Source organism: Equus przewalskii, chromosome 9, assembly GCF_037783145.1.
Source record: "Equus przewalskii isolate Varuska chromosome 9, EquPr2, whole genome shotgun sequence".
In the NCBI taxonomy this organism is placed as follows: Eukaryota; Metazoa; Chordata; class Mammalia; order Perissodactyla; family Equidae; genus Equus; species Equus przewalskii.
The window spans coordinates 19,111,348-19,139,044 of record NC_091839.1 but is presented as its reverse complement, the minus strand read 5'-3'; the positions used below and the strand labels follow the sequence as shown (position 1 = coordinate 19,139,044).

General features: G+C 57.1%; 3 protein-coding genes across 4 annotated transcripts in view; 2 read left to right on the top strand and 1 right to left on the bottom strand.

Moving 5' to 3' along the window:
• Positions 1–14: 14 nt before the first annotated feature.
• On the bottom strand, positions 15–4,540 carry ATF5 (activating transcription factor 5). The gene is made up of 3 exons (XM_070558283.1): positions 3,956–4,540; positions 2,365–2,661; positions 15–1,379 (listed from the first exon to the last, which is right to left on the bottom strand). The coding sequence occupies exons 2-3, from the start codon at positions 2,540–2,542 to the stop codon at positions 703–705; spliced, it is 855 nt and encodes a 284-aa protein (XP_070414384.1). The 5' UTR covers positions 2,543–2,661; positions 3,956–4,540; the 3' UTR covers positions 15–702.
• Positions 3,470–27,477, top strand: NUP62 (nucleoporin 62). Its single transcript, XM_070558277.1, has 2 exons — positions 3,470–4,030; positions 24,707–27,477. Exon 2 carries the CDS (start codon positions 24,770–24,772, stop codon positions 26,321–26,323), a length of 1,554 nt encoding a protein of 517 aa, XP_070414378.1. The 5' UTR covers positions 3,470–4,030; positions 24,707–24,769; the 3' UTR covers positions 26,324–27,477.
• The window catches only part of IL4I1 (interleukin 4 induced 1), a 36,952-nt gene continuing 12,829 nt past the window's right edge, over positions 3,575–27,697 (top strand). The window contains exon 1 of one of the 2 annotated variants that reach the window (XM_070558274.1): positions 3,575–4,030. The gene's annotated coding sequence lies outside the window, so the exon portion shown is untranslated. The remainder of the gene's footprint in view (positions 4,031–27,697) is intronic. The other variant, XM_070558275.1, reaches the window with a different exon arrangement.

Here is a 27,697-nt window from a genome sequence, read left to right as displayed (position 1 = left end):
ACAATACGCACAGGCCAGAGGAAGTTCTTCATTTTATTTCCACTCACAACCCCCAAAGGATCGGTCCCCTCCCTCCCTCACCTAGAGGCGGCCCCTCCCCCAACACCTTCACGAAACACTGATGCCCCCCAGAGCTAAAATGCACAGCCAGTCACCCACGACGGCCATCCCCCGCCCCGCCTGCCTCGCATCTGCCTGCATAGCCACCTGCTCTGTGAACTCGGCCGCCTTTCGGCTCCCCACCCAAATGGAGCTCCCCCAGGTCCCTTGGCTTGTTTTTTTTTTTTGCTTATTACAAGGGTGCCATTCTTCAAACCCTCCCTTGTGGCCCCGATGGCTCTCCTTCCTCACTTGCATAGTGATTCTGCATAGCTTCCTGCCCTCCCATCCCTGTTGGAGACCAGGTTTCCAAGCTCTGCCCTGCTCCCCGAGTCCCCTGTGGGCTTCAGCCCCCCAGCTCTTCCTTGAGGAGTGTAGACGTCACTCCTATGGCCAAACATTCTAGGATTCTGGGGAGGGACGAGGGGAGCAAAATGGACAAGAGAGGGGACAAGGATAAAAGCGGGGGGCGGGGGGAGAGGGATGTTTGGAATGAAGGTGGAGGCAAGGGGATGACAGGGACCCTCCCTCCTCAGCTCCAGAAAACAGAAGTGACCCAGAGCTGAGGACCAGCGCCCCCTACCGCCCAAAGCCCCTGCCCGGCTAGCTGCTGCGGGTCCTCTGGCTTCGAGCCTTGTACACTTCGATGAGCAGATCCTTGACGTACTGGATCTCCCGCTCCACCGACTCAGCCCTCTCCCTCAGCTCCCGGTTCCGCGCCTCCAGCCCCTGGCACTCGCCCTCCAGGGCCTCGCCCTCTGCCCGCTTCCTCTGGCGGTACCTCAGAGCTGCCGACTTGTTCTGGTCTCTCTTCTTTTGCTTGCGGTCCCCTCGGGTGGCGGCAGGATGGGGGTAGGGGGCCGCGCGAGAGGGTTGAGGTGGAGGAGGAGGGGGCTGCTGTGGGGGAGGCAGGGGCGCCAACCCCGAGTCGCCCTGCCCGGCCTCACTGCGGCAGTAGATGGCCAGCAAGTCAAGGGTGTCCAGGGCAGGGGGCTGAGGGAGGTCAAAGGTGGGGAGGGGGAGGGGCAGGGAGGGTGCTGGTGGGGGGGGCGGTGGTGGTGGCGGCGGCGGCGGTGGTGGGGAGGATGGTGGGAGGAGTGGGGCATCAAGGAAGAAGTCTTCCATCTGCTCCAGCTCCTTCTTGAGGAGGGAGGCCATGGCTTCCAGGTCAGGTGGGGGTGGGGAAGGTGGGGGGAGGGCTCCTGGGGGTAAGGGGGGCTCCAGAGGGAGGAGGGCTGTAAAGTCAACCCGCTCAGTCATCCAGTCAGAGAAGCCGTCACCTGGAGGATTGGGGGGGACATAAAGGTCCGTGAGTTCTTGATCCTCCACCCAACCTGGTGCTCACTCATGTCCGTTTCGTTCATCCCATTCATTGAGTAAAACCACCAATCAGCCAAGCAGTCAACCGACCGACCAATGAGCCATCAAATCAGTCAGCCAACCAACAAACCATCCAACCAAAAAACCAGTCAGACATCTAACTAACCAATTAACCAACCAACCAACCACCAGTCAACCAACCACCCAATCAACCAACTAAATGAATCAGTCAACCAAGCAATCAACCTTTTAACAAACCAATCAATGAACGAGTCAACCAACCAACGACTCAAACAACAAAACAGTCAACCAGCCATTACGTCAACCATCCCAACATCCTCTTGACTGATTATTCTACCTCGGTGGTTTCTCTGATTTACTCTCTAGTTTATTCTTAAAAGGCAAACTAGACGGCACATACACAACATACTCTGTTTCATCCCTGATTCATTAATTATTGAAAACCCACTATGTGCCAAGAGTTGGGGATACACTAATGAATAAAATCATTCCTGCCTTGGGGGCCTCTGCATGTGCTGTTCCCTCCTGCTGAAAAGCTCTTCCCGTGGGTCTTTTCACTCATTCCTTCCCATCCTTTAGGCTTCAGCCAAAAGCCTACCTACTTGGAGAGAGTTTCCTGGCTATACACTCTAAACTAGGTCCCCGTTGTCATTTTTCAGCTCGATGGCTGTTTCTCACTTATTCCAATACATTATCATTGACTTTGTCTCTTGTCTGTCTCCCCACTGGAGTGCAAGCTCCAGGAGGGGAAAGATGGTGTCAGTCTTGTTCCCATCTGTATCCCCAGCACCTGAAACAGTGCCTGACATCTTGGAGGTGCTCAATCAATGTCTATGGGATGAATGAATGAATGAATGAATGAATTCTTCCTCTCCTGCCCCCACACCCCAGCTCACCCCACCTCCATTCTTTGCCTGCCCTTACCTGCCAGGGGCTCTCCCCCCGCTGGAAGCCCGCCCTCCAGGGCTCCCCCAAGGACCTCATAGGGCCCCAGGGGGGCAGGGGCCAGGGGGAGTTTCCCATAGTCTACAAGCCAGCCCAGCCCGCCAGCTGGGAGCAGGGCCCTGTCCAGCTCCAGCCCCAGGGTCGCCAGGAGTGACATAGCAGCAACACAGGTGCTGGGCACGGATGGCAACGAAGGAGGCTGCACCGACAGCAGGGAGGAGGCTCTGGACGTTGCTCAGCTGGGCGAAGACAGGCACCAAGGCGGAAGTGGAGGACCTACAGGGGGAGAAAACAGCGCTGGAGTCAGAGGCCGACCTCCCCCAGCGCCAAAGTCACAGGGAAACCAAGCCACACCCCCACCTCCCCGGGGGTCCTCCCTCCCGTTTCCAACTGGGCTTGGGGGTTGCCCTCTCCGAATTCTAAATCTGCCCATTCTTTCCCCAGATCTCTGAGGCCCATGCACGCCCAAGGGAATTCTCTTTAGGGAGGACTCGCTTTTCTTCAGAATTCCCAAGCCCAATCCTTCCAATACAGAAACCTAATGTTCTCCCAGGGGAATTTCCTTAAGGGCCCTCCCCCCCCCCACCGATTCCCCTTCATAAAAAAACTCAATCCCAGGGGAATTTTCTGCCAGCCACACCCCCTTCCCCTAAAATATTTCCTTTAGGCCCCATCCCCTCGCTAAAGTCCATCTCAAATCAGTTCCCAGGGGAATTGCCCCCTGCCCCGCCCTTTCATCAACGTGATCCACTCAAATCCCACTCTGCCCTTTGAACTTTGCGGTGACCTCCGCCGACCCACTAAGTCCCGCCCCCCACCGTTTGTCTTAGCTCCACCCCTCCCCGATGATTCCCCAGAGGCCCCACCCCTTTCTCGGATCGAAACCCCACCCCCCAGCTACGAGTCGCTTAGCCCCGCCCCTTCACACAATGGGCTCCCTCAAGCCCCACTCCTCGCGATAGCTGTGGTCCTAGCTCCACCCCCTTCTAACAGGTTGCCCCTAAGTCCCGCCTTCTACCCTGTCAATCTACGCCAGCCCCCGCCCCAACAGGTGTCCGAATGAAAGAGGGAAACTACTCAGTGCGCCTGAGCAATGCGGAGCCGGAAGGATGTGGGGGCGGGGCCGGCGCAGAACAGCTCCCCACCCCCACCCTTCCACACGTGGTTCTCTCGCCCAGGGCCAAAGCGCATGCTCCGCCCCTCTGGGGGTCAGTGCGCATGTGCGATTGCTTACTGCCCGCCCTTCGCACACAAATACGGACTTCGGTGGGCTGACGCCTGAGCAACCGCGAGCGGACAGAATGGTTCGAGGGGCTAGTGCGCAGGCGCAACTTCCCGCGGGCCGTCTTTAAACACCAAGATTCTCTGGAAGAACGCACCCTCCCCCCCCCCCATCGGGCGGAGTGCGCATGCTCCGCCGCGGGCCGACCGCCCGTCTTCCCTCTTCTGCGCCTGCGCGACCGTGATTCCTCGCTTTCGTCTCCCCAGCGCCCAGGCCGGGTCGTGCGGGCCGCGAGCTTCGAAAGGGCGGGAAAGGCGGTTGGAGAGGGAGGGGCGAGCGGTTACTCACTCCATGGCTGCGGAGAGGAGAGGCGGCGGCGGCCTCGGCTGAAGAAGGAAGGCGGGAGCGGAGAGCGCAGGCGCGGTGAGCGCGGAGAGGGGCCCGTGGGCGCGGAGGGGTGGCGGCTACAGAGCCATGGTCGGGGCTACGCGGGCGGAGGTAGCCTCGGGGTAGCGTGAGGAGAGATCGTGAGCTGAGGACGGGGACTGAGGCAGCCCCGGGGATTGGGGACAGATATACTGGGGGCGGCGCAGCACGGCCCGCCCGGATCCCTCCGCGCCCCGCCCCCGCGGGCCCCAACCGGGAGGCGGGCCTGGTGCCCCCTCGGGATCCCGGGATGCGGCCCCTTTCATTCTTCTGCTCCAGAGGGTCCAGCCCCTTCTTCTTTCCGACCCCGGGAGTCCGGCCCTCGCTTGCCTCCGACTCCGGGGTTCGGGTCCCCTTCCCCCGGCTCTGGGGTCCCGTCCCTCCTCCCTGCCAGTCTGGGCATTCGGCCTCTCCTCTGCCCCGAGGCCCGCACCGGCCTCTCTCTCGTCTCCTTTCCCCTGTTCACTAGTTTCCGGCCAGCCACATGCTCGTCTCCTCCCCGCAACTGCCTTTGCCCATCCCTCCTTGTGGGTTCGAGTCCGGCGTGAGTCACAGACCGCGCTCCATTCAGATTTCAGAGCTGCGAGGGTGGCCTTGGGCACATCCCTTAAGTTCTCTGGCCTCATAGATGGGGAATTGTCTGTAAAATGAGAATAATCGGCTCTACCTGGTGGGGTGGTTCGTGAGCATCAAGTGAGTGGGGACCTGTAACCCCAGAGCCCGGCTCCCACGGGCCTGTTCAACGTCTTTTATTACTAATGGGAACACGGGGCCCCGGTCTCACCCCTTCCTCTCCTCCTGGCAGGGGCCCCAGACTCTTGAGCGTCCAACACCTGCACATAGGTCATTCTTGTGTCGCCTTTACTCCCCAGTTTCCAGCCATCGCACCCCTCCTCCACTCCGAATTCTGGACGCCGCCCCCTTTCTTGGTGCAGGAAATTCGGGCAGCATCGCCCTGGCTCTCTTCTCCATCCCCTGCCCACGTCTCCGCAGCCCTCGTCCTCGCCACTCCTTTAGGGACAGTTGGTTCATCGTTCTGTCCCTGCTCTTCACCCTGACTTCCTTTCAGATGGTCCTCTGCCTCCGCCGCCCCCGCTGGATCAGTGTTCCAGCCCTGCCCAAAATAGGGAGACCCACACTCCCATTTGCTAAAAGGGGAGAGCTTCCCGGCCATCCCTCCCTGGGCGCTGGGCCCTCCACCAGCCCAAGTGCATGTGGGTCTTTCCTCCGCTGCGGAGACCCCTCCCTGTCCCAGCCTGCCGCCGTCCACGTCGGGACGCTGCACCTGGAGTTCGACTTTTCATCGCTTCTGTGGCGTTTATGAGACTGAGTGGAGATCCAGAGAAGGTGGGAGCCACCTGATCTTGAGAGGCATCTGGGGATGAACGTAGGCAGGCTTCTGTTGGTGCAGGACGTCCTTGGGATCTGACCGCCTTCCCTCAGGGCTCTTACTGTCCACTCTGTCTGTATTTGCGCACTTGCTGTATGGGGGCTACGTGACACCTAGGCAGCATGGAGTGGGTTAAAAGCACAGCCTCTGGAGCCGGGTTGTTGCCTTCAAACCCTGACCACACCCCACTTATTAGCTTGCTGGGAATTTCCCCTCACTTCCCTGTGCCTCAGTTTCCATTAATAGGACCAGAATAAAGTGTGGAGTCTGGTTAATAGAAACGTACCAGTGTTCGTGGCCATTATTGGTACCTATTCTTAGTTCTGTTAATGAGGATGAAATGAATTAGTCCAGGTCAAGCATTTTAAACTCATGCCTGGCACACAGTAGGTGCTACGTAACGGAGACTGTTATTATTGTCATTGTGGTGTATGTGTTTTATTTCCATTGCTAAGCGGTACGTGCTTTAGAAGATCTTCCACCTTTTAAGTGAGTCTTAGGGGCTGCCCTCCTTCCGCTTCTCAGTATCAATCGTGAGCGATGGCGGGTGAGGTGAGGGTGGGCTCTGCTGGCTGTGGGGAGGCACAGCATCCCCCCGTCTTTTCTTCTGAAAAGACCTAGGTTATGCCCGTGCACTATGTGGAGTATTTCTCTTTAAACGCTTTCTTTTGCGATAATTTTAAATTTACGGAAAAGTCACAAAGATAGTAGCGTTTCCGTGCACCCCTCATCCAGTTCCCCCGTGGTTGACATCTTACATCTCTGTGGCACATTTGTCACCGCTAAGGACCCGACATCAGTCTGTTTCTATTAACTAAACTTCACACGGTACTGATTTCACCAGTTGTCCCCTGATGCCCTTTTCTGTTCCAGGATCCTGTCCAGGATGCCGTGTTCCATTTAGTCCTCACATCTCCTCAGCCGCCTCTGTCTGCGGCAGGTCCTCAAACTCCCCTTGTGTCTCGTGACGCCGACAATTTTGGAGAGTGCTGGTTGGGTATTCCATGGCATGTCCCTCAGTTTGGTTTTATCTCAGACTGGGATGGTGGGTTCTTGAGAGGATGGCCAGGGAGGAGATATTTTTGATGGCTGGAAACGAGTGTGCGGTGTGTGCTGACTGAGAAGACCTCGGGGCACAGACCCTGGTCCCCATGTCCCAGTCCCTTGTGCTTTTTTTCTCTAGCCGTTGGATGCCACCTGGTTCAGCCCTGGTGCCAGGTGCCCCCCACCAGCAGCTTGACTCAGTCCTGCTGAGTGGCTGCCATTTCGCACACTTAGCTCCCTGGGCCTTCCAAGCAGGTTCTAATTTATGGGCAGTGGGTCATCAGTGGCTACCTGTGAGCCCAGGTCTTGGCACCCTGAGCCGTCTCCTGTGCCCACCCCTGACCTGGCCCCATGGCCCGTCTGGGACTCAGATGCCCTGGCCTCCTCCAGCTTCACAGAGTCCTCCAGGGTCCAGGTGCCCAGCCCCTTCAGCCCCCGAGCTGGGGCTGGGAGCATGGGTGGGGCTGCTGGGGACTCTTTGTCGGTGCGGAGGAGCCAGGATTAGGGAGTGAGGCGGCCATTGCAGGCAGGTTGCATCACCCAGGCTCTTGGATGGGGAGGGGGAGTGGGGAGATTCTCTAGGGGGCCCCAGAGCACCTGGCAACCATTCCTGGTTAGAGCACTAGAGCCCGGGATCTGGGAGAGGTCCCAGCACAGCAAGGGAGGGGGTGGTGGAGGGGAAGGGAGAGCAGCCACCTGTGCAGGGCCCTGGGATTCTGAGACTCATGCCAAGAAGAGGCCCCAGATCACAGAGATTAACCCACTTGCCTTGCAGGGGACGAGACTGGGGCCCCAAGAGGTGAAAGGCGTTGAGCACAACCACACTGCTAGTTAGAACCCAGGCCTCAGCAGTTCTGCCCAGCTTCCAAGGCCCTCCAACCCCCAGGGAGAACCTCTCTCCCCTCAGATCTCCGGGGTCCCTGACCCCTGGCTCAGGGCACAGCCTGCCGGGAGGTCACCCAGGCTGGACCTTCACCTCAGGTCTGCTGCTCACATTGCCAAACTCTATTGATTCCCCCCTGCCCTGGGGGAGGCCCTCCTCACCTGTGCTGTTGCAGCAACCTCTCCCTGGTTTCCCAATCCAGGGGGCGGCCTGGCGTGATGGAAGAGGCAGCAAGTTTGCATCAGGTGGACCCAGTTGGCCTCCGAGCCCACATCACTTAGTCCTGGCCGGGGATGCAGACGTGGTCCTTCCTCTGCCTGAGCCTTGCTGCCTTCTGCAGAGCGGCTCAGAGCGTGGACTCTGGAGCCAGCCTACTGGTTTCACATCCCAGCTCCACCACTTCGGAGACCCTCGGCAAGGGGCACCTTCTCTCTGTGACTCAGTTTCCTCATCCAAGAAATGGGGATAAGAACCCACCTCATGGGCTTGTGGTGAGGATTAAGTGCGTCAGTGTATGTAAACTTCCCAGCTTGGGGCCTGCCCAGTCAGGGACGTTAGTCACTTCTCTGTGAGGGTCAGGGTGCTGGGAGGATGCTATGAAACGAGATAGGTCAGGCCCAGCATTTAGTCAGAGCTCAGGGTCTGTCGTGTTTGTTTCTCTTCCTGTCCCCACCACACTTTGTTCCGCTTTCACAGCCACCTCGCAGACAGATGTCTGTGTACGTGACCGTTCCCCGAGCACTTAGAAGGCAAGGTCAGGACCCTCCTGATTCCCAGAACCGATGCCACAGCCCCCGGCCTCTGCTGCTGCCTCAGTAGACGTCAGTTCATTTTTCAGTGAGTTGCTCGTGCACAGAGGCTGGGCGTTCAACACTGTGGTCCCTAACGAGGCGCAGGGGCAGGTGTCCGGGTCACACAGGCCAGGGGGACGGGTTGGAGGTATGCGTCCTGGCAAACAAGAGCAGGAAGGCCAAGGCCGGCTCAGCTGGGGAAAGGGCAGTGCGGGGGCTGGACCTGCAAGCACAGGCCTGCCACGTGGCCCAGGAGCTCAGAGTCCTCAGGAGCCCCTTCCCTCCCCTCGCTCCTGCTTCTCCCTTGGCAGAAGCAGCTGCAGCTCTTAGGACCCAGTGAACCCCTGCGCTCCTGCGCCGGCTCTGGCATCCTGGGTGGTCGTCTTCTGTGTTAGTCTGCCAGTTAGCTGCTGAAACAAATTGCCACAAACTTAGTGGCCGAAAACAGCACACATTGGTTCCCTTTCAGTTCTGGAGACCAGAAAGTCTAAAAATGGGTCTGCAGGCCTGTGCTCCTTCTGGAGGGTCTAGGGCAGAGTCCATTTCCTTGCCTTTTCCAGCTTCTAGAGGCACCTGCGTTCCTTGGCTTGTGGCGTCTTCCTCGCATCGCTCCAGCCTCTGCTCCCATCATCACAGCTCCTATTTCCCTCTTATAGAGGCCCTTGTGATTGCATTAGGGCCCTCACCGATAATCCAGGCTAACGCCTCCATCAAAGGTCCTCGATTTAGTCACATCTGTGAAGTCCCTTTTGTCACATGGGGTCACATCCACAGGTTCTGGGGCCTGGAATGTGGGCATCTTTGGAGGACCCTTATCCAGCCCACCATACCTCCCCTCTTGGAGCCTCAGTTTCCTCCTCTGGGAGATAAATCCTAGGGCCAGCCCTGGGGTGCCCCCTCTGTCACGGGCTCACAGGGACTGGCTATAGGAAAAGGACAGGACACACTGAAGGTAATTGATGACCTAATGTCCTGGAGCTCAGGGCACCACCACCTTACTGCGCTGTGGGCTCCAGCTAGATACCGTGCCCGCTTGTGCTGCGGTGGCCTCATCAATAAGGCGGGGACAGTAGCAGAACCCTCCAGGGAGGGCAGTGGTGAGGAGCGTGGAGATGATACGTGCAAATGCCCAGAACAGTGCCTGGCTCAGCGAGTGGGCCATCCCCGCAGGCCCTGTCTCAGACATGGCCTGCAGAGGCCCTGGGCCACCTGGAAGACACGACTGCTGCTCAGGGCCAGCCCGTCTGCCGGGCAACAGTGCCGGCCTGGCGGTGCACAGCTGGTTTTACAGGAGAAATTGGAAATCAGATTTTTCTGCGAGATTTAAGTTTTAAAAGGTTAGTGAGTAATTCAGAGAAACCCCAACAAACCACAAATGTAGAGAGGCTCAGGCTGTGGGTCCTTCCTGACCTTTGTGTTCAGTGACGCCCCCCGCCCCCAAATCTGTAATCCGCTCTGCCCATAGCAGAGAACAAAAGGACCCAAGTGCTTCTCATTCTAGAGTCACTGAGAAGTCAGGCCGCACCCCTCCCTGCTGGACTGAGCAAGATGAGGACACAGCAGGGCCTCGCTCAGACTCAGCCCAATGCCCTGTAAAGTCCTGAGGGGGGTGGTTGTGGGGAGCAGGGAAGGAGTCTCTAGAATATCGTCAGTGAGGGTTGGGTGCCTGCTGAGAGGGTGCTGGCATCTTATTACCCCGTCTGTTCCCTCTCAGCCATCTGCGCCTACAGCCAGAGGGCTCCAGCTGGGGGATCGCCCACCGTGGAGGCCCAAGGGGCCTCTCAGTAAGGGGGTGTTAGAGAAGACATGTTGGAGGAGCAGGGCAGGTCCGGTGACGGGAGGGTTCAGGGAGGCGGGGCAAGTCCCTGAGCAGGCATCTCCATGTTATCCAGAGGAAGTGATGGGTGGAGCTGATGCTGGGTTAAGAAGCAGCTGTCGTCGGCTCTGAGCCAGGAGGGTTCGGTCATTTTTGTGCTTTGGACAATGTTTATGTTTCTGTCTGTGTTGAGACGGGACTCCGGAGCGGTCTTATTTTTCTCTCGGTCCACCACAGTCAGGGTGGCCTTTGCTGTGGTGGGTGTTCTGTGAAATTGTGTGCACCAGGAGAGCCCCAGGGCCTGACTGCGCGGGCTGCCTTCCCTTCCTCACAGCTCATCCTGCCAAGCTGAGGAAGACAGGTGGAGAGCAGTGGCGGGGCAGAGGGGGCAGCCTCGGTGTGGCCTGTGCCCCTGCCACGTGTTGGGCCACGGATGCGCAGTTCCACAGGGTTGCTTGGGCACAGAGGAAGTAACAGCACCAGTCACGGTGGGAGCTGACGGGAGCAAGAGAGGGGAGTGTAGCAGAGATGGGGCCGCAGCAGGAAAGCCAGGCCCCGGGGCTGCCAGGTGCCCCTGCACAGGCATGTTGGGATGCCTCACGGAGAGGTCGAGGGTCAGCAGCTTTGCCCTCTCCTCCTGCCCCTCCTACCCGCCCCCAGCCAGAGCAGGATCAGATTCCTGAGGGGGGGACAGGAAGGAGCAGCCGAAGCCCACTGTTCACTCCCAGCCCAGGAGGCCAGCCCACCGCTGGGGGAGCCGGACGGCGCTGGCCTGGACTGGAGAGTGAGATCTGAGGAAGGCCCTGGAGGTGGCCCGCTGTGTCGTCAGAGAATGGAAAGGGGGTACTGGACGTGGCGCATGGTGGCGGGGGTGGGAAAATGTCGCATTGGAGAGGCTCATGAGGCCCCAGCTCAGCTCTGGGGCCGGACAGCCTGGGTCAGTCCTGACTACCTGTGTGACTTGAGGCAGGCTCCCTAAATTCTCTTGACTTCACTTTGCTCGTCTGTAAAATAGGGTTGTTGATGGTTCCTGCCTCACGAGGTTGTGAGGCAGCGCAGGTGAGGCGCTGCGAGCAGGGCCCGGCACGTAAGTGCCAGAAACGTTAGTGTGGTGACTGGTACCCAGGGGTGGCGGGGGCTCCGCTTGGTTCTAACTCAGAATCAAAGCCACCATACCCCCACCCCTGGCAGCGTTCACCTGGTCCCCAGAGAAGCAGTCTCCATGGCAACCGTCTCTGCCACAACCTGGCCTGGATGGGTCCCTCCCTCCCCCGCTGACATCACGGCCCCTCCCCTGGGACGCTGGTGTTGATTACAGGAGAGAGGCTGGGTGGGGGGGCGCTTAGGTGTGTGCGGTCTGTCTACACGCGCACACGCCCACCTGCTGTGCTCCAGAGCCTTCTCCCCAGTCTTGATGTCTTCACGTTGTATCTGTGCCCGGCTGCCTTCCCCTGAAGCCCCCTGATGGCCTCCCAGCTGGCTGGAGCATTTGAACTCCATTCTCCTCCCCAGCCTGTTCTCAACCAGTTTTTCTTGTCCCCAGAAGAAAGTGGGATCCTGTCTTAAGAAAGTGCTCTGCCCAGGCCCTGCCCACCCTCAACCCTTTCCCAGCATCCCTTGCTTGGTTGGTTGATTTCGTGGCTTTATTGAGGTACTGTCATTCACACCCATTTATTAAAGTGTACAGTTTGGTGGTTTTTACTACATCCACAGTTGTGCACCCATCACCACAATCTAGTCTTAGAGCATTTTCAACGCTCTGAAAAGAAGCCATACCCATTGGCTGTCACTCCCCATTCCCCCAGCCCTAGGCAACCACTAATCTGCTTCCTGTCTCTAGGGATTTGCCTATTCTGGACGTTTCTCGTAAGTGGAGTCCTACATTGGGTGGTCCTTTGTGTCTGGTTTTCTGGGTTCGTCCATTTTGTGGCGTGTATCAACACTTCATTCTTTAGGGCTGAATTATGTCCCATTGTGTGGATCTCCTACATTTTACCCATTCTTCAATTGATGGGCATTTGGCTGGTTTCTACCTTTTGGCTATTATGAATATGCATGTACAAGTTTTGTGTGGACATTGGTTTTCATTTCTCTTGGGAGATACCTGGGAGTGGAATTGCTGGATTATAGGCTAACACTATGTTTAACCTTTTGAGGAACTGCCCGACTGTTCCCAAAGTGGCTGCGCCATTTTTCGTTCCCGCTATTAATGGATGAGAGTTCCAGTTTCTCCATATCCTCTCCGACACTTGATATTGTCCATCTTTTTGTTGTTGCCGTCCTAGTGGGTGTGAACTGGTATGTCGTGGTTTTGACCTGCGTTTCATGATGGCTGATGATGCTGAGCATCTTCTCCCATGCTTGTCCACCATTTGTGTGTCTTCTTTGGCGTCATGTGTTTTAACACAGGGTTTAGCATCGTTCCCCAGACCAGCAGGCCCTTGCCCGTCTGAGCTTTGGCCTGGAATGACATTGATCTAACCCCTTCCTACCTGACTAACTCCTCCACATCCCTCAAAACAGGCTTCAACATCCCTTCCTCTTCTAGAAGCATTTCCATGACCCTCCCTTCCCACAGCCCCCAGGCAGAGTAAGTTGCCACTTCCCCCCAGCTTCCAGGGGGTTCTAAGCAAAGCACTTTCGTGGTGTCCATCTTGTCATCCTATAATTTCTCTCTCTGTCTGGTACCCTCAGTAAACTCTGAATTATCTCAGGGCAAGGACCTTCTCTTATTCTTTCTGACTTTGACATTGATGTTGACATTGGACAAGTTGCTTAACTCTAAAAGGGAGATGCGGATGGTACCTGCCTTGTGGTGGGAGGGTGAGAACTAAACCGGTTAGTAGGGGCAGCTGTCGTACAGCTTGTGGAGCTGACTCTCGAATGGGGAGACAGACAGCGAGATCCATCAGTTCAGTGTGTTATGTTTCAGATGGTACCAAGTCCTAAGCATAGCCAGGGAGGAGCTTGCTGAGCAGGTGACGTTTTAGCACAGACCTGCAGGAGGTAAGGGAGTAAGCCATGTGGACATCTGCGGGGATAGCCTTGCAGGGGCGAGGGAACAGCAAGTGCAAAGGCCCTCAGGCAGGAGTGCTTTAGGCACTTCTGAAGAGCAAAAGGAGGCTGATGGGACTGGAGTGGAATGACGGAGGCAAACAGCGGTCGGAGATGAGGGCACCTTTTGGCTTTTGGGAATAATGCTCCTGTGAAGGGTTGTGTACAAGGTTTTGTTTGAATACCTGTTTTCAATTGTGGTGGCTTTTCCTTTATCGCATTTAAACAATGCTCAGGTTTTGGAGGGTAGTGGCCATGCCATATTGTCTTTGTTTGCCCAGCACAAGGTCTGTCCTCTCCTAACTCTCAGTGATGTTTGTTGACTAAACAAATGAGGTATATTTGTGAGTTACCCAACACATGGTGGCACACAGTGGATGCTGAGTGGTTAGGGCTTTTATTATTATTTTTTAATGAATGCAGTTGGTACATCAGATTGGCAGGACTTTCCTAATCTCAGGTGCTGGCAGGTTGGAGGGAATGGTCGTATCAGGTGCTGGCACTTAGAATAAAAACAGGTCCATGCAGGTTCCAGGGCAATGTGCTAGTCCCTAGTCAAACCAAAATGCAAGAGTCCATGGCCAGCAATTCTCCATCTGGGGATCAGCCCTGGAAAAGTGTCTGTGCCTCTGCCCCAGAAAGCAGGACCAAGTGTGCTCGTTGCTGTGCTGTTAATAAGGAAAAATTGGACACGTCCTAAATGTCCATCAGTAGAGGCATGGATCAATAAAATGTGGTATCGTCATATCATAGACTGATTGACAGCGGCTAGAAGAAATGAAAAACATGTTTGGAAAAGGACAAGTTGGAGAGTGACACATACAGTGTGACACTTGGCGTAGCAGGGAAAACACAGGAATAAACACATTTCCTCTGGCTGTGAACGCGCACACAGATACACAGATAAAAGATACACCACAGGGGGCCGGCCCCATGGCCGAGTGGTTAAGTTCGTGCACTCTGCTTCAGCAGTCCAGGGTTTCACCGATTCGGATCCTGGGCACAGACATGGCACTGCTCATCAGGCCATGCTAATGCGGCATCCCACGTACCACAACTAGAAGGACCCACAACTAAAATACATACAACTATGTACTGGGGGTCTTTGGGGAGAAAAAGAAAAAATAAAATCTTTAAAAAAAAAAAGATACACCACAACTCTTAACAGGGGTCCCTCACGGGGCCAGGGACCAGGGTGGAGGACAGTGATCAAAGGAATCTTAGCTTTGTCGGTGATGTTCTAAACAATATTTTGAAGACAGGACTGATATGTGAACTGTGGAGTTAAAGTTTAAGTGCTAAAAATGCAGTTATCAGGGCCAGCCCCTGTGGCCTAGCAGTTAAGTTTGGCGCTCTGCTTTAGCAAACCAGGTTCGCTTCCCAGGCGTGGACCTACACCACTTGTCTTGTCAGTGGCCATGCCATCGCAGTGGCTGACATACAAAAAGAGGAGGATTGGCAACAGATGTTAGCTCAGGGCCAATCTTCCTCAGCAAAAAAAATTCTGTTAGGTAGAGAAAAAAGAATCTCTCAATACAAGAGAAAAACAAAACTGTGCTTGGCAAAAAAGGCACCAGCACCAGAGTATTCCTCAGATCTTTTCCAGTCTTATTATTTTATATTGAGTGATTCTAGAATCTTCCTTAAAATCTACTCTTCTGCTTGTTTCCTGATGTCTGTTCCACTCATGTCTTAACTCATTTGCTTTCCCCATGGGGAAAATTGCTGTTTGTCCCCGACCTGAGCTCCTTTGGGGGCAGTCTTGGGCCTCAGGAGCAGGAAGGAGAGAGTAATTGCTAATTAGCCGTGCAGTGACTTCTTGAGGCAGAGATAGTGTTTTCGAGGGAAGGAGGGAAGAAGAGAGATGATTGAGAAGCTATGAATCCAAGAAGCATTTGGGTGCCGGCCTGAGGCCACCCTGAGCAGCCAGCAGCCAAGGCCAGGTGTTGGTGGCTGGCCCAGCGGGCTTCCCTCCAGCAGCCTGGAAGCCTGCGGAGAGTGGCTCCTGAGCTACATAAGTGAACGTGCAGTGTGGTGCGTGTGGCAGGACCGTGTGCACAGCGTGGGAGGGTGCAAACTGTGCGTTTGTTTAAATGCCCCGACAATCTCTGGAAGGAGGCACAAGAAACCTAACAGCTTGTCCCCAGGGAAGAGAGCTGGTGGCTCTGGGGGACAGGGGAGGATGGAGACCACTGTGTCCCGTTTTGTACCTTTTGAACGTCAAACCATGTGAGCAACTACCTATTCACAAAAATAATTCAATTTTCATTTTAAAAAATACCCAGTGATATGTCACTGCGTAGGTTGAGGAGTGGAACACGTGTGACAGTGCCTTCTCTGCACTTAATTTGCATGACATTACATGACATTAGCGATCCCTTCATGTGATTCGGACTGGAAGCCTGACAGGCAGTGAGGGTTTCTACGGCCCCTCCCCGTGAGGAGCAGACAGATAGACAGACAGGCCCCCTGTTTGTCTGTCTCCGCAAGGTCTCTAATACTTAATGCAAGTTGGTTATACCTGGGGGGGTGAAAGGGCTTGAGTGTGCCATCCTTAGGGAGGAGCAGGACGCAGGAAATCAGGACCAGAATCCCAGGTGGGCATCTATCCCGCCTTCCCTGTTGGGGAAGGCTGTAGTGTGGAGGAGAGGTGGCCTTTAGAGGGAGGTGAGCACCGAGCGGTCCTTGCTGTGGACTGGCTTCAAAACGCAGTTCCGCCCCTCTCTGTCTGTGTGTGCACTGCCCCTCTCTGAGGCTGTTTCCTGCAGCCTGGGCCCGCCGTGCCCACCAGGCAGCATGGTTATGGAAGTGCCAGACAGTAGCCCAGGCCACCACCAGCTCCCCCAAGGGGACCGCAAGAGTCTTGCCCATCCCCGCCCCCAGCAGCCTGGGTGAGTCTTTCCAAACGTGAGTCAGATCCTGACACCTCGGAACCCTCCCGTGGCTTCGTGCCTCGCTCTGGTCCGGCCACACTGCCTCCTCCCTGATCGGGAGCCCCCAGCACACTCCTGCCGTGGCGGAGGGCTGGTCAGGGGCCGCTCTCGGCTTCTCAGTTGATTCCATTCTCGAAAGGCAGGCTCTTGGAGCTCGTCTGTTGCTGAGGGTTGGAGGGTTTTTCTTTGCCTCGGGGGAGAGGGGAACCCATTTGAGATATCGAAGACGCAGAGTTGGTGGACTTGGGGAGAGCAGACGGTGAGTCCTGGTTGACATGTTGGGGAGACAGCCTGGGGAGATGACGGTGGGGACAGGGGAGCCGACAGGGAGTCGCTGCCCTAGCACACAGGGCAGTGGTACCAGCCGGGCGTTTGAGCCTCAACTGGGATCCAATTCCCCGGGCTGGGCTGGTGGTGGCCCAAGGCACGGGTCCCCTCAGTCTCTGATCTTCCCCTTTTCCTCTCTTCCTCTCATCTCTGCTCTGATCCTCTGGTCTCTGAGCCCCGTGGTCTCACATCCTCCAAGTCTTAAATAGCTGATTCCGTAGGTGAAAGGGTAGTTCCCACGGGCACAGCGCCTGTCCTTCCTGAGCCGCCTGGGCTCAGCATTGTCGCCAGCACCACCTGGTGGCTGTGGGCTGAATGCCAGGAGCGTTGGGTGCAGTCTCCCCAGAACTTGCGTTACTTTACGAGAGGTTAACGTTTCCTGGGCCCCAGGAGACCCCAGGCGCTGTGCGAAGTGCCTGACTCGCATCAGACCGTCTCGTCTTCACGGAGATTGTGTGGGTCTTGAGCCATCGTCCCCTTTTTTCAGATGAGGAAACTGAGGCGTGGGGGCTGAATTAGAATCTAAGATCCCAGCGCTAGGAGTGGATGGGCGGGGACTCGGGGCTGCTCCTCTTTGCTGAGCTGTGTCTTCCAGGGAACTGACAGAAAAGGACGGGCGAAGGCCCCTGTCCCCAGAGCGCACAGAAGTCGCAGTCTGGGCTCCTCGTGACAGCGGTCTGCCCGCTGCCGGAGCCCTGGGAGGTAGAGTCCTTCAGCCAGCTGTGCTCGCGGCTGCCCCCAGCGAACAGGATTTCTGTTCCAAGGTGGGGGCAGCAGCTGCCTCGGCCCCAGTGGGCCAACCACGTTGTGGAAGGGTCGCTCAGGCCTCAGGGGAGAAGATGAAGGGCAGCGGTGGGGTCAGGAAGGGAAACGGCATCAGGCCTTTGTCACCGGTGGAGGGACTAGCCTGGCACTCTGACTCTGTGGCCCGGCCCCACCTCCCACAGCCTGCTGCTCCAGCCACAGCTGTACAGAGCCTGGCCTGTATGTGTGTCACTCCCTCGGCGGCATGTCCACCCAGAGGACCCCACTCATCCCTTAAGACGTAATTCTGCCATCTCCTCCCCTGCCCCAGGTAGAACTTCAGGACTTGGCCCCAGAAAGATCTGGATTCCCGTCCAGGGCCTAGTGTTTGCTGCTGTGTGACTTTGGAGGAGTCACGTCACCTCTCTGAGCCTGTTTCCCATCCAGAAAGGGTTCAGTGTGCTGCTGCCGGTGCTCCTAGCACAGTACTAGTACACAGGCGGCGCTCAGTAAATGGTAGTTATTAGTTATCAGGCGGTCAGTCACAATTATTTATTGAGTGCCTGCTGCATACCAGCATGCTCTAGGTGCTGGGGATACAGCAGTGAACAAAACAGAGAAATCCTGCCCCTGGGGCTGACACCCTCTCCAGCCCTCCTTGGTGTTCCCGGGCCACCTTGTCCCTGCCTCCATCACACCTGGCCTGTCGTTGCCGGGTGTCACACCCACACCCCTGGGGTGGTCACCCAGTGGCGGGGGCTGTCCAGATTTTCAGGATCGCCGCTCACTGTTCTTTCCCCACCAGCTCCCCGGCGATTGCAGCCCCATGGCCACCCCCACTTCCAGGGTGTGCTTCCCAAGCCTTTGTCTAGCTTTAGTTCCTGCTCCTCCTTTCTCCCCGACCCTGTATCAGTTTCCTGTTGCTGTTGTAAGAAGTTATCACAAAGCAGTGGCTTAAAGCAACACAGATTTATCCTCCTACAGTTTTAGAGGCCAGAAATCCCAGATGGGTCCACAGGGCTGCTTCCTTCGGGAGACTGTGGGGAAGAATCCATTTTTTGCCTTTCCCAGCTTCTAGAGCCGCCTGCATTCCTTGGCTGGTGGCCCCTTCCTCTGTCTTCAAAACCAGCGGCGCAGCGTCTCTCAGAACGTTCTTCCATGGTCACGTCTCCACTTAAGGACCCTCATGATGACATTTAGGGCGCACACAGATATCCAGGGTGCTCTCCCCATCTCAAAACCCTTAATTTCATCACATCTGTAAAGTCCGTTTTGCCCCTGACGTCACATATTCGCAGGCTCCAGGATTAGGGCGTAGACACGTGGAGGCCGTTATTCTGTCTGCCACACACAACCTCCACATCCTTCTTCCTCCTTCCTTTCCTGTTGCTGCAAGGCTGAGGTCCCCCATGTTCGTTCCCAGGCGCCCCTGTGCCAGGTACCGAAGGAGAGGGCCTTTGCCAGGGAGGGGCGGAGAGTCCCAGGGCCGGTAACAGTGACACCTGCCCCTCATCACACTGGCACTGCTGTTCTTGTCCCACGTGAGGACCTTGTTCCAGCTCCTCCCTTGAGCTCGAACTCTCCTCCCTCTGATACGCCTCCGTTAATTTAACCTTCACCCCTGCACTGGTGCCCCCACGTTTTCTCTCTTCCAGAACACTTAGCCTCTTCTAACACGCTGTGGAATTTCTTGGTGATGTTTGTGGTTCCCCGTCTGTCTCCCCTGCTGGAACAGCAGCTCCGCGAGAGCAGGGCCTCCCTCTGATCGTTCCCAGCCGCGTTTCCAGGGCCCTGCACGGTGCCTGTGCACAGCAGGTGCTCAAAAACATCCGTGGTGTGAATGATCCTTATACTGCAGAGAATTTGTCTGCTCTCTGTGACCGCACCCCGGGGGACGGGCCTTTTTCCCTCTGTGTTGTCGCCACTGTACGCAGAGTAGGGCTGGGTAGCTGTTAGAGTAGATAAGTTAGATCAAGTGAGGATTGGGAGTGGCAGGAGAGCTAAAGGTAGAGGTAAGGTTAGCGGGCCTGGGTGAAGTTGGAGGTGGCGGCAGAGAACTGTGGTCCCCAAAGCCGGGGATGGGCTGTGTCTGGGTTGGAATCCCCTTGGCTCTCTCTCCGGCTCCCTGGGCTGTGAAGGTGGGTGGACGTGGTTTGAAAAACAAGGGTAGAGGCAGGTCAGGCAAGACAGGGTGAGAGGGTGGGCCGCTCAGCCAGGAACCCGCTCGGTGACCTCGAGCAGCTGCTTCTCCTCCCTCCGGGCCTCAGACCGGGGGCGACCTGCTGACAGCCGCAGCTGTGGCCGTCCAGCCCTGAGCACCTCGCTCAAGCACGTCCTCCACTTTCTCCAGGAAAAGCACCGCTTCTGCAGTTTCTGTTCCTCCCTCCTTCCCCCAGCGCCGTCAGCTTCTCTTTTAGGAAAGCTCGGCTCTTTGGTAAAAGTGGAAAACCCTGTGTGGGAGCCCGTGAGAGGGTGGATGTGTTCAGCCACGTTGGTGAGAAACTCCCAAAGGCTTGGTTGTCAGCGGCCTTGTTCACTGGGACAGAAACATCGCTTGATTTCATTTTGGTACAAACCTACACATTTCCCAAATTGCGGTCCTCTTCTCTCTGCTCAGAGTCCTGGCTCAGGCCTTGGGGTCTTGGCCTGGACCGTCTCCGCTGCTGCCCGACCTCCAGCCTCTACCCACCTCCACTCCATCCCCCACACGGTTATCTGGCTAGGTTGGTCCCCACTGCCCCTCAAAGGCCTTCCGTGGCTCCCTGAAAACAAAGTCTGAGCCATTAGCATGTCATTTCTCACCAACTTCTCCTGTTACATTACATGGCACTCTACGCACATCGTGGTCAGGGGTCCCCAAGACCACCCTTAGGTTCCGGGGTTCGCTAGAAGGACTCAGAACCCAGCAAAGCTCTTAGAGTCGCAGTCACAGCAAAAGGATCGAGATTGGAATCAGCGAGGGGAAAGGGGCAGAGGGCAGAGGCCAGGCGGGAGCCTCAGTGTCTCTCCCAGTGGACTCACGGACGGCGCTTAATTCTCCAGCAGCAGTGTGGACGACACACACGTGGTACTGCCCCCCAGGGCAGCTCGCCTGAGCCTTGGTGTCCAGGGTTTTTGCTGGGGGCGGTCGTCCAGCGTGGAGCGCCTGTGTGATGACCGTCATGTTCAGTCTTACCCCCCTCCGGAGGGCAGGCCAGTACCGCGTGGCCCGGGGCCTCGCCGTAAAGACCCACTTGATCAGGCAGGACGCTCCCAGGGCTTGGACGTTCTCTCGCAGGAGCCAGGCAAGGGCCAGTGCTTTCTTTGGAATGTGCAGGGTTTGGACAGCCTGGGGCTTTGTGTGTGTGCACATGTGCACGGACATACACTCACACACTCCCTCCAGCCAAATCGCTTCGGACCCTGGAGACACACCTGCTGTTTCAGCCCCTCTCGGGGCCTTCGCCCAGGCTGCGCTCGCCCCTCCCGACCCCACCCCTGCCCCCGGCTGAACCCGGCTGACCCCACATGCTGTAGCTCAGGCCTCTGCTCCTTGGGACCTGAGCCAGGGGAAGACCTCATCTGTGCTCCCGGGACATGTGACCCAGCCCTTTCCCTGTCTGGAGCTCTGGGCCTGAAGCTGACATTTGCCGTGTCTCTGGCTACCTCCAGGGCAGGGGCTGTGGCTAGGTCACCTCCCTGGGCCTCACTCTCCTCGTCTGTCAAGTGGACCTGCTTTCAGGAGTAAGTGAGCAGTGATCCACGTGAAGCGCACAGCCCAGGGCGGGATCAGTGCATGTCCCCACTGTCACTAGATCCCGGGCACCTGGGTATCAGAAACGGTCGAGGCGTTTCCTGACTGCCGAACCGTTAAACCAGGCAAGCCCCCACAGCAGATTCTTTCTCTTGTTTTTTAATAGCTATAAAGAGTTTTTTTGTAAATACTCGTCTGGAAAAATTTAGCTGCAACTTATTAATAGCAGAAACTCTCTTGGGCTGAGGTCTTGAGAACTGAGCCACGTAGGTGTAGCCGTTCAGGTGCTTTTGCTGCTGGTAACGACAGACCCGGCTTGAGGTGGCTCCGCGGCGAGGAGGCATGCCCTCTCCCCGGGAAGGGGCCTGGCCATCGGCTCCCCAGCAGCACGTGGCTGTGTGGAGGAGACCGAACAAAAATGGGGGTCTGCGGGGAAGGCAGAGGGCGCAGTGGACCTTGGGGAGGTTTCTCCGACTCAAGCTAGGAGACTCCATGAGGACACTTCAAGAAATAAAACGGGCCAAAGAGCAATAGGGAGGAGCAAACAGGACTCGTGGGTGCCTTCTCCGGGCCAGGCACTTGGCTTCTCAGTCGTGACCTTGTTTATTCTTTACAGGAGCAGGGCGTTGTCCTTGTTACAGATGGGGAAACTGAGGCATGAGGCGGCTCAGGAGTAGCTTGCCCAGGGACCCACAGCTAGTAAGCGGCAGAAGCTGACTTCAAACCCAGATTGTTTCCTTGTGTCTGGAAACTAACTTGGTGCCTGGAAACAGGAAAATAGGAACCTGAGGGGGCTGGATGGAAGCTGGGGCCAGAAGAGCGGCCGTGGCACAAGGCAGGCCTGCTTGCCCCGTGACCAGACGGGCCCGTTTGCTGAAGGAGAGATAAAGGGAGTTTGCAGGGCCTGGGGAGGAGGACTGACACGTGGCTTCCCTCTTCTTGGCCTGTGTTCTGCCTCTGTACACTGGGGTCATCACCCTGGCCTCCCTGGGCGAACGGTTGGTCGTGAAGGTAGCTGAGGGTCTGGCTGAGGAGAGAGGATGGAGCACCGTGCTGGGCACACAGCCATCAGGGCCGCGGTTTGAAGCCCAGAAACCACCCTGGTCTCCCGGTTGGAATCGGCTCTTCTCACCGTGCAGCCTGAGGACCCGAGAGCATTCATGAATTCGGAGTAAACTTGAGGTCAGCCACAGCCCCAGGTCTTTTTCACGAGAGCGTCTTCACAGCCCTGCCCGGGCTCCCTTCTCTTTTCTCACCAGCTCCCAGGCTGTCCCCAAAGTGGAGGTGCAGACAGGCGCCCGCACAGGCGGCAGTGACCGCGAGCACCCCGGCTGGGGCCCTGGTGGCGTCAGCCGCGCTTCAGCACTTTCCTCATGGGGGACCGAACCTCAGGTTGCTGTCCCTTGTTTGATACTAGGGCGCCAGGAAGTCATGGGGTCACACCTCACCTCTGTCACTTTCTGCTTCCCACCTGTACTCGCTTCTTCTGGCTGCTCTCACAAATTGTCGCAAACTTAGTGGCAGCAAACAGTGAAAATTTATTCTTACAGTTTAGGAGATCAGAAGTGCAAAATCAGTCCCACAGGGCTCAAGTCGGGGTGTTGGCAGGGCTGGTTCCTTCTGGAAGCTCGGGGGAGAATCTGGTTGCTCGCCTTTTCCAGCTTCCAGCCACCGCCTGCATTCCTTGGCTCGTGGCCACTTCCTCCCGCTCCGAGTTGGAAGCGTGGCCCTCAGGTCTCTGCCTCCGTCGTCACGTGGCCTGTCCTCCAGTCCAGTATCCCTCGGCCTCCACTTCACAAGGGCACCCGCGATGACACTGAGGGCCACCGTTTAACCCAGGTCATCTCCCCGCCTCAAAACCCTTAAATGAGTCATATCTGAAAATTCCTTTTGCCATGTACGGTAGCATACTCACAGGTTCCAGGAGTGAGGATGGGGGCGTCTTTGGTGTGACCTCCCACACCAGCTCCCCTGGAAACCATTTAGGGCCCCCCCGCCGCCGCCCGAGAAAGTCAGGAAAGACAGCTCTTCAGACACGGCTCCAGGCCCAATGCGCTGTTAGATCCAGGGACGCGCTGTTAGATCCAGGGACGCGTTCCCCTGCTGCCTGCAGCCCAGCCTGTGGTCCCCACCCCCCGTCACCTTTAAGGTAAGACAAGGGCTGATGGAGAGCCAGCCCCGGGGACGCTTGTTAATTCAGTAACTCAATCTGTGCCACTCGCGTTGTGTTTTTAAAACCTGGCTGTGTTAAACCTGTGAATTCAGGTTGAATTCACTCCGCATAATTTGGGTCTCTCTCCAAAACCAAGCTTAGCGTTATGTTTCTCCATTATGCGAACAGAAGGAACATTTGCAAACTACTGCAAATTAGAAAGGAGACAGTCACCCCGTAGACCCACCGCCCACAGACAGCCCCTGGCCTCCTTCTGCTGGCTTCCTCCCAGCCCTTTCTGCAGACTTCTGTTTTTCCACCGTGAGATCACGCTGCACTGGTCAATTTGCATTCTGCTTTGCGCCCTTTCTGGTCGTTTCGCACATTTCTTGTGTATCGGTAGAGACAGTATCAGTGGGCGTAACGCAGGTCTCCCCTCATATCTAGTAGCTGATCGATCCCTCCTTGGGTGCAGGGAAATGCCCTGTCACCGGTGCCGTGCTGGGTGAGGGGGTTGGTGGATCAGGCCAGTGGAAGTCGGTGAGCAGGCCTGAGGCCTGGCCTCAGCTCCTGGCTCCACCCCTTGCCTGCTGGGTAACCCGGGGTATGTCACCGAAGCCCTCTGAGCCCCACTTTCCTCATCTGTGACGCGGGGACAGCACTCCTGCCTCCAGTCGGTACTGAGAGTTAGTGGCCGTGGGCAGACGGCATCGCGCCCACAGTCGAGGCTCGGTGTCTGACCCTTTACCTAAAAGCGCCTCCATCCATCATGCCCTCTGACCTTTCCTCGCCCAGGAGCCTCTGACTCTGCAGCAAACAGGTGGCTCTGCTTGGGGCCTTTTCAGTCAGAAATGACAGAAATCGAGTCGGCTCAAACTAAACAGGAACGTGCCAGCTCTGGAGCTTCTGAAGAGGGAGTTGGGGCCATAACATGACTGGGTCCATCCGGGAGTTTCTCTGTCTCTGTCTCCTTCCCTCTCTCCCTCTCTCCCCTCGCGCTCTCTGGTGGCAGCTCATCATCCCCACTGCAGGTGGCTGAGAAGATGGGGGCCGCCCCAGGTGCACATCCTCTGTGCCCTGTGCCTGGAGAGAAATCCCAGGGAAGTCTCTGGTCAGCCAGCTAGGGTCTCAGTGTCTCCTTGAATCAGTCACTGCGGCCAGGGGCACAGCACTTAGGTCTCGTGCCCACCCTGACTTAGAAGCTGGGAGGGCAAGGGACAACCGGACGCTCCAGAGTGCTCTGCGTCCCTCTAAATAGTGGAGGGTGTGCACGGACGGGGCCTTTGGTGCACACGGCCCCGCCGTCCCGCTCAGCTTTCCGGGCCCGTCTCTCTCCATGAGGTCCAGAAAGGCGCTCAGGGCAGCCCTCAGCCCCTGCTTCAGTCAGCAGGGAAACCTGGGGAGCAGGTCCTGAAGGGGTTGCTTGGTGCCCTAGTCCCACTCACTGGAAGCACCTCGAATCTGACCCCCTCCTCGGGCTGAGGTCGGTTCGGTGCCTGCCCAGCGGCCTTCTCCTTCTTGGCGGCGGGGGTGCCCGCTTGTGCGGGACCGTGGCCGTGCACACCTCAAGCACATCAGGCTCCTAGTGCCTGAACCCCCAGGGCATGGGCTTTTGCTTCCCGATCCTTCTTTCCTAGTTTAGCAGGGCCTGGTTAGGTTGCACAGCAAGAGGAGGAGGGGTGGCCGCACATTATAATCATCCAGGCCTGCCACCCTCTGACCCGAGCTCCATCGTGCTACTGAGGTTGCCTTTCCCAAACTGCCATCTGATCATGTCACTTCCCTTGCTTTAAAAATCTTTCCAAGGTTGCAGACGTCAACGGATTTGCTCTGGAAGCTGGAGTAGCTGCTGCCACCAGATCTGGAGCCATGAGCGGGTTTAATTTCGGAGGCACTGGGGCCCCCACAGGCGGGTTCACATTTGGCACGGCAAAGACAGCAACAACCACACCTGCCACTGGGTTTTCTTTCTCGACGTCTGGCAGTGGCGGGTTTAATTTTGGGGCTCCCACCCAGCCAGCTGCGAGTGCCCCTGCTACTGGCCTCTTCTCACTCACCACCCAGGCCCCGGCGACACAGACCACGGGATTCAGTTTTGGAACCACCACTCCTGCCGCAGGAGGATCCGGCTTTTCCTTGGGGATCAACACTCCAAAGCTCAACTTGAGCAACGCAGCTGCCACCCCGGCCGCGGCACAGCCCGGCGGCTTCGGGCTGGGCAGCAGCACCCTCACCAACACCATCTCGAGCACCGTCACCTCCAGCCAGGGCACGACCCCCAGCGGCTTTGTGTTCGGCTCCACCACCACCACCTCTGCCGCTCCATCCACCACCCCCGGGGGGTTCTCATTCACCAGTGGAAGCACGTCCCAGACCGGGGCCTCCGGTTTTAATATTGGCTCAATGGCGAGTTCGGCCCAGCCCACAGCACTTGCCGGGTTGCCGTTCACTCCGGCCACTCTGGCAGCCACGGGAGCGGGAGCCACACAGCCAGCTGCTCCCGCACCCACGGCTACCACCACCAGTGCGGGGCCCACGCTCTTTGCCTCACTAGCAACGGCTCCAACTTCGTCCACCACCACTGGCCTCGCCCTCTGTGCCCCCGCAACCACAGCTGGAGCTTCCGGGGCTGGAGCGCTGGGCTTCAGCTTAAAGGCCCCTGGAGCAGTTTCTGCCACCTCCACGGCAGCATCCACCGCCGCCACCACCACCACCAGCAGCTTTGCCTTGAATCTTAAACCGCTGGCACCAGCCGGGATCCCCAGCAACACGTCGGCCACCGTGACCGCTGCGCCTGGCCCCATTGCACCTGCTGGGGTCTCCGCCAGTCCCGTGATGACCTACGCCCAGCTGGAGAGTCTCATCAACAAGTGGAGCCTGGAGCTGGAGGACCAGGAGCGGCACTTCCTGCAGCAGGCCACCCAGGTCAACGCCTGGGACCGCACGCTGATCGAGAACGGGGAGAAGATCACCAGCCTTCACCGCGAGGTGGAGAAGGTGAAACTGGACCAGAAGAGGCTGGACCAAGAGCTCGACTTCATCCTGTCTCAGCAGAAGGAGCTGGAAGACCTGCTGAGCCCGCTGGAGGAGTCGGTGAAGGAGCAGAGCGGGACCGTGTACCTGCAGCACGCCGACGAGGAGCGCGAGAAGACCTACAAGCTGGCCGAGAACATCGACGCGCAGCTGAAGCGCATGGCCCAGGACCTCAAGGACATCATCGAGCACCTGAACACGTCCGGAGGCCCCGCCGACACCAGCGACCCGCTGCAGCAGATCTGCAAGATCCTCAACGCGCACATGGACTCGCTGCAGTGGATCGACCAGAACTCGGCCCTGCTGCAGAGGAAGGTGGAGGAGGTGACCAAGGTGTGCGAGGGCCGGCGCAAGGAGCAGGAGCGCAGCTTCCGCATCACCTTCGACTGAGCCCGGCGGCTCGGGGCCCTCGGCTCCCCGGGGTGTCCACCGGGGCCGAGGTGCAGCTATTGTCTAGTTTTTGGTTGCGATGAAATACTTGACTGTGTGTTTGTTTCTTTCAAACAGTTGTGCTGTTGAGAGAACTGTTTTGTGGTTTGACTTTTCGTGTTAGCAAATAGAAAGTATTCTAGGTGCTCTGGTCCTGTCAGCAGCCTCGTAGACGTGGCTTCCATGTGTATCTTGTGTGTATCCTGAGCCCTTTTTCACCTGGTGAAACCGCCCACTGCCACGACCACCCAGCTCATCCTCCTCGCTCCAGCCCCGCGCTGGGGAAGGGCTGGTCCACCTGGGAGCCAACCACCTGTCTCCCAGCCGGCGTTCGCCAAGTGGCCACACTGTCCAACCATAGTCACAGGTGCAGTGAGGAGAGACTGAGGTTAGACGACTCTGTCCTCGAGGAGACAGCAGCCTGGGATGAGTACAAGATGTGCACGTGTGGAAATCAACCACCAGGGCGAAGAAGTGACTTGTGAAGAGAACAGATAGTGAGATGGGGAATTTCAGAGGAGGAAAGATGGGTCAGCTGAGGGACTTGAACGAGGCGTTGACAAAGGGTCAGACTCCAGCCAGGAGGCCTTCACTTGCCTGGCTGGCACACCTCTTCGTCCCCGGGTCTCCTTATCTTAGGCCTCACCTCTTCCAGGAAGCCCTCTCGGCTGGGTCAGGCGGCCGTCCTGCGGGCCCCACACTACCCTGAGCTCGCGCCTTTGGTAACGCTTGCCGTGCTGCATTGTGCTGACGGGTTAGATTGTGAGCCCCTGTGGGCAGGGACTGTTTCTCGTTAGCTTGGTGTCTTTAGCACAATCTCTGTCCTATTTATCGTGTGAACGAGCAATGGAGATGAAACCCAGCATAATTGTTAATCCACAGAATGCCTGCTGAATTGGCCGCGGGTGGCAGAAGCAGCCACAGACTTGGTTCTGAGCCTCCCAGTGCCGGAGCAAACCCAGTCAGTCCCAGGGTGATGGTCGTGTGTCCAGAGGCAGAAGCCAACCAGTTACATCCCAGGAATCTTGTATTTGTCTGTACACTTTGCTGGACTCTCTGAAATACCTGTGATTGTGTGTTGCTTTTCTCAATAAAATATATTGCAGAACTGAAAAGCTGCTCTTAATGTGGGTAACTTAGAAGGAGGAGGTTGGGTAAAAAGAGCAGGTTCCAGAAGACTGAGTCGAGTGGGATACTGTTTCTGGAACTCAGAAACAAGCAAAATTAAACAACACGTTGTTTAGGCACGCATATATACGTACACACGCAAGTGCTGGGCTGCACGGGGGAAGGAACCTGTTATACATGACGTTCCGGTATGTCTTAGAATACATG

Coding starts and splice junctions, on each gene's coding strand:
- ATF5 (XM_070558283.1), bottom strand. CDS start 2,542: ATGTCACTCCTGGCGACCCTGGGGCTGGAGCTGGACAGGGCCCTGCTC. Junction 1,380..2,364: donor GGGGGGAGAGCCCCTGGCAG/GTAAGGGCAGGC, acceptor CCAATCCTCCAG/GTGACGGCTTCTCTGACTGG.
- NUP62 (XM_070558277.1), top strand. CDS start 24,770: ATGAGCGGGTTTAATTTCGGAGGCACTGGGGCCCCCACAGGCGGGTTC.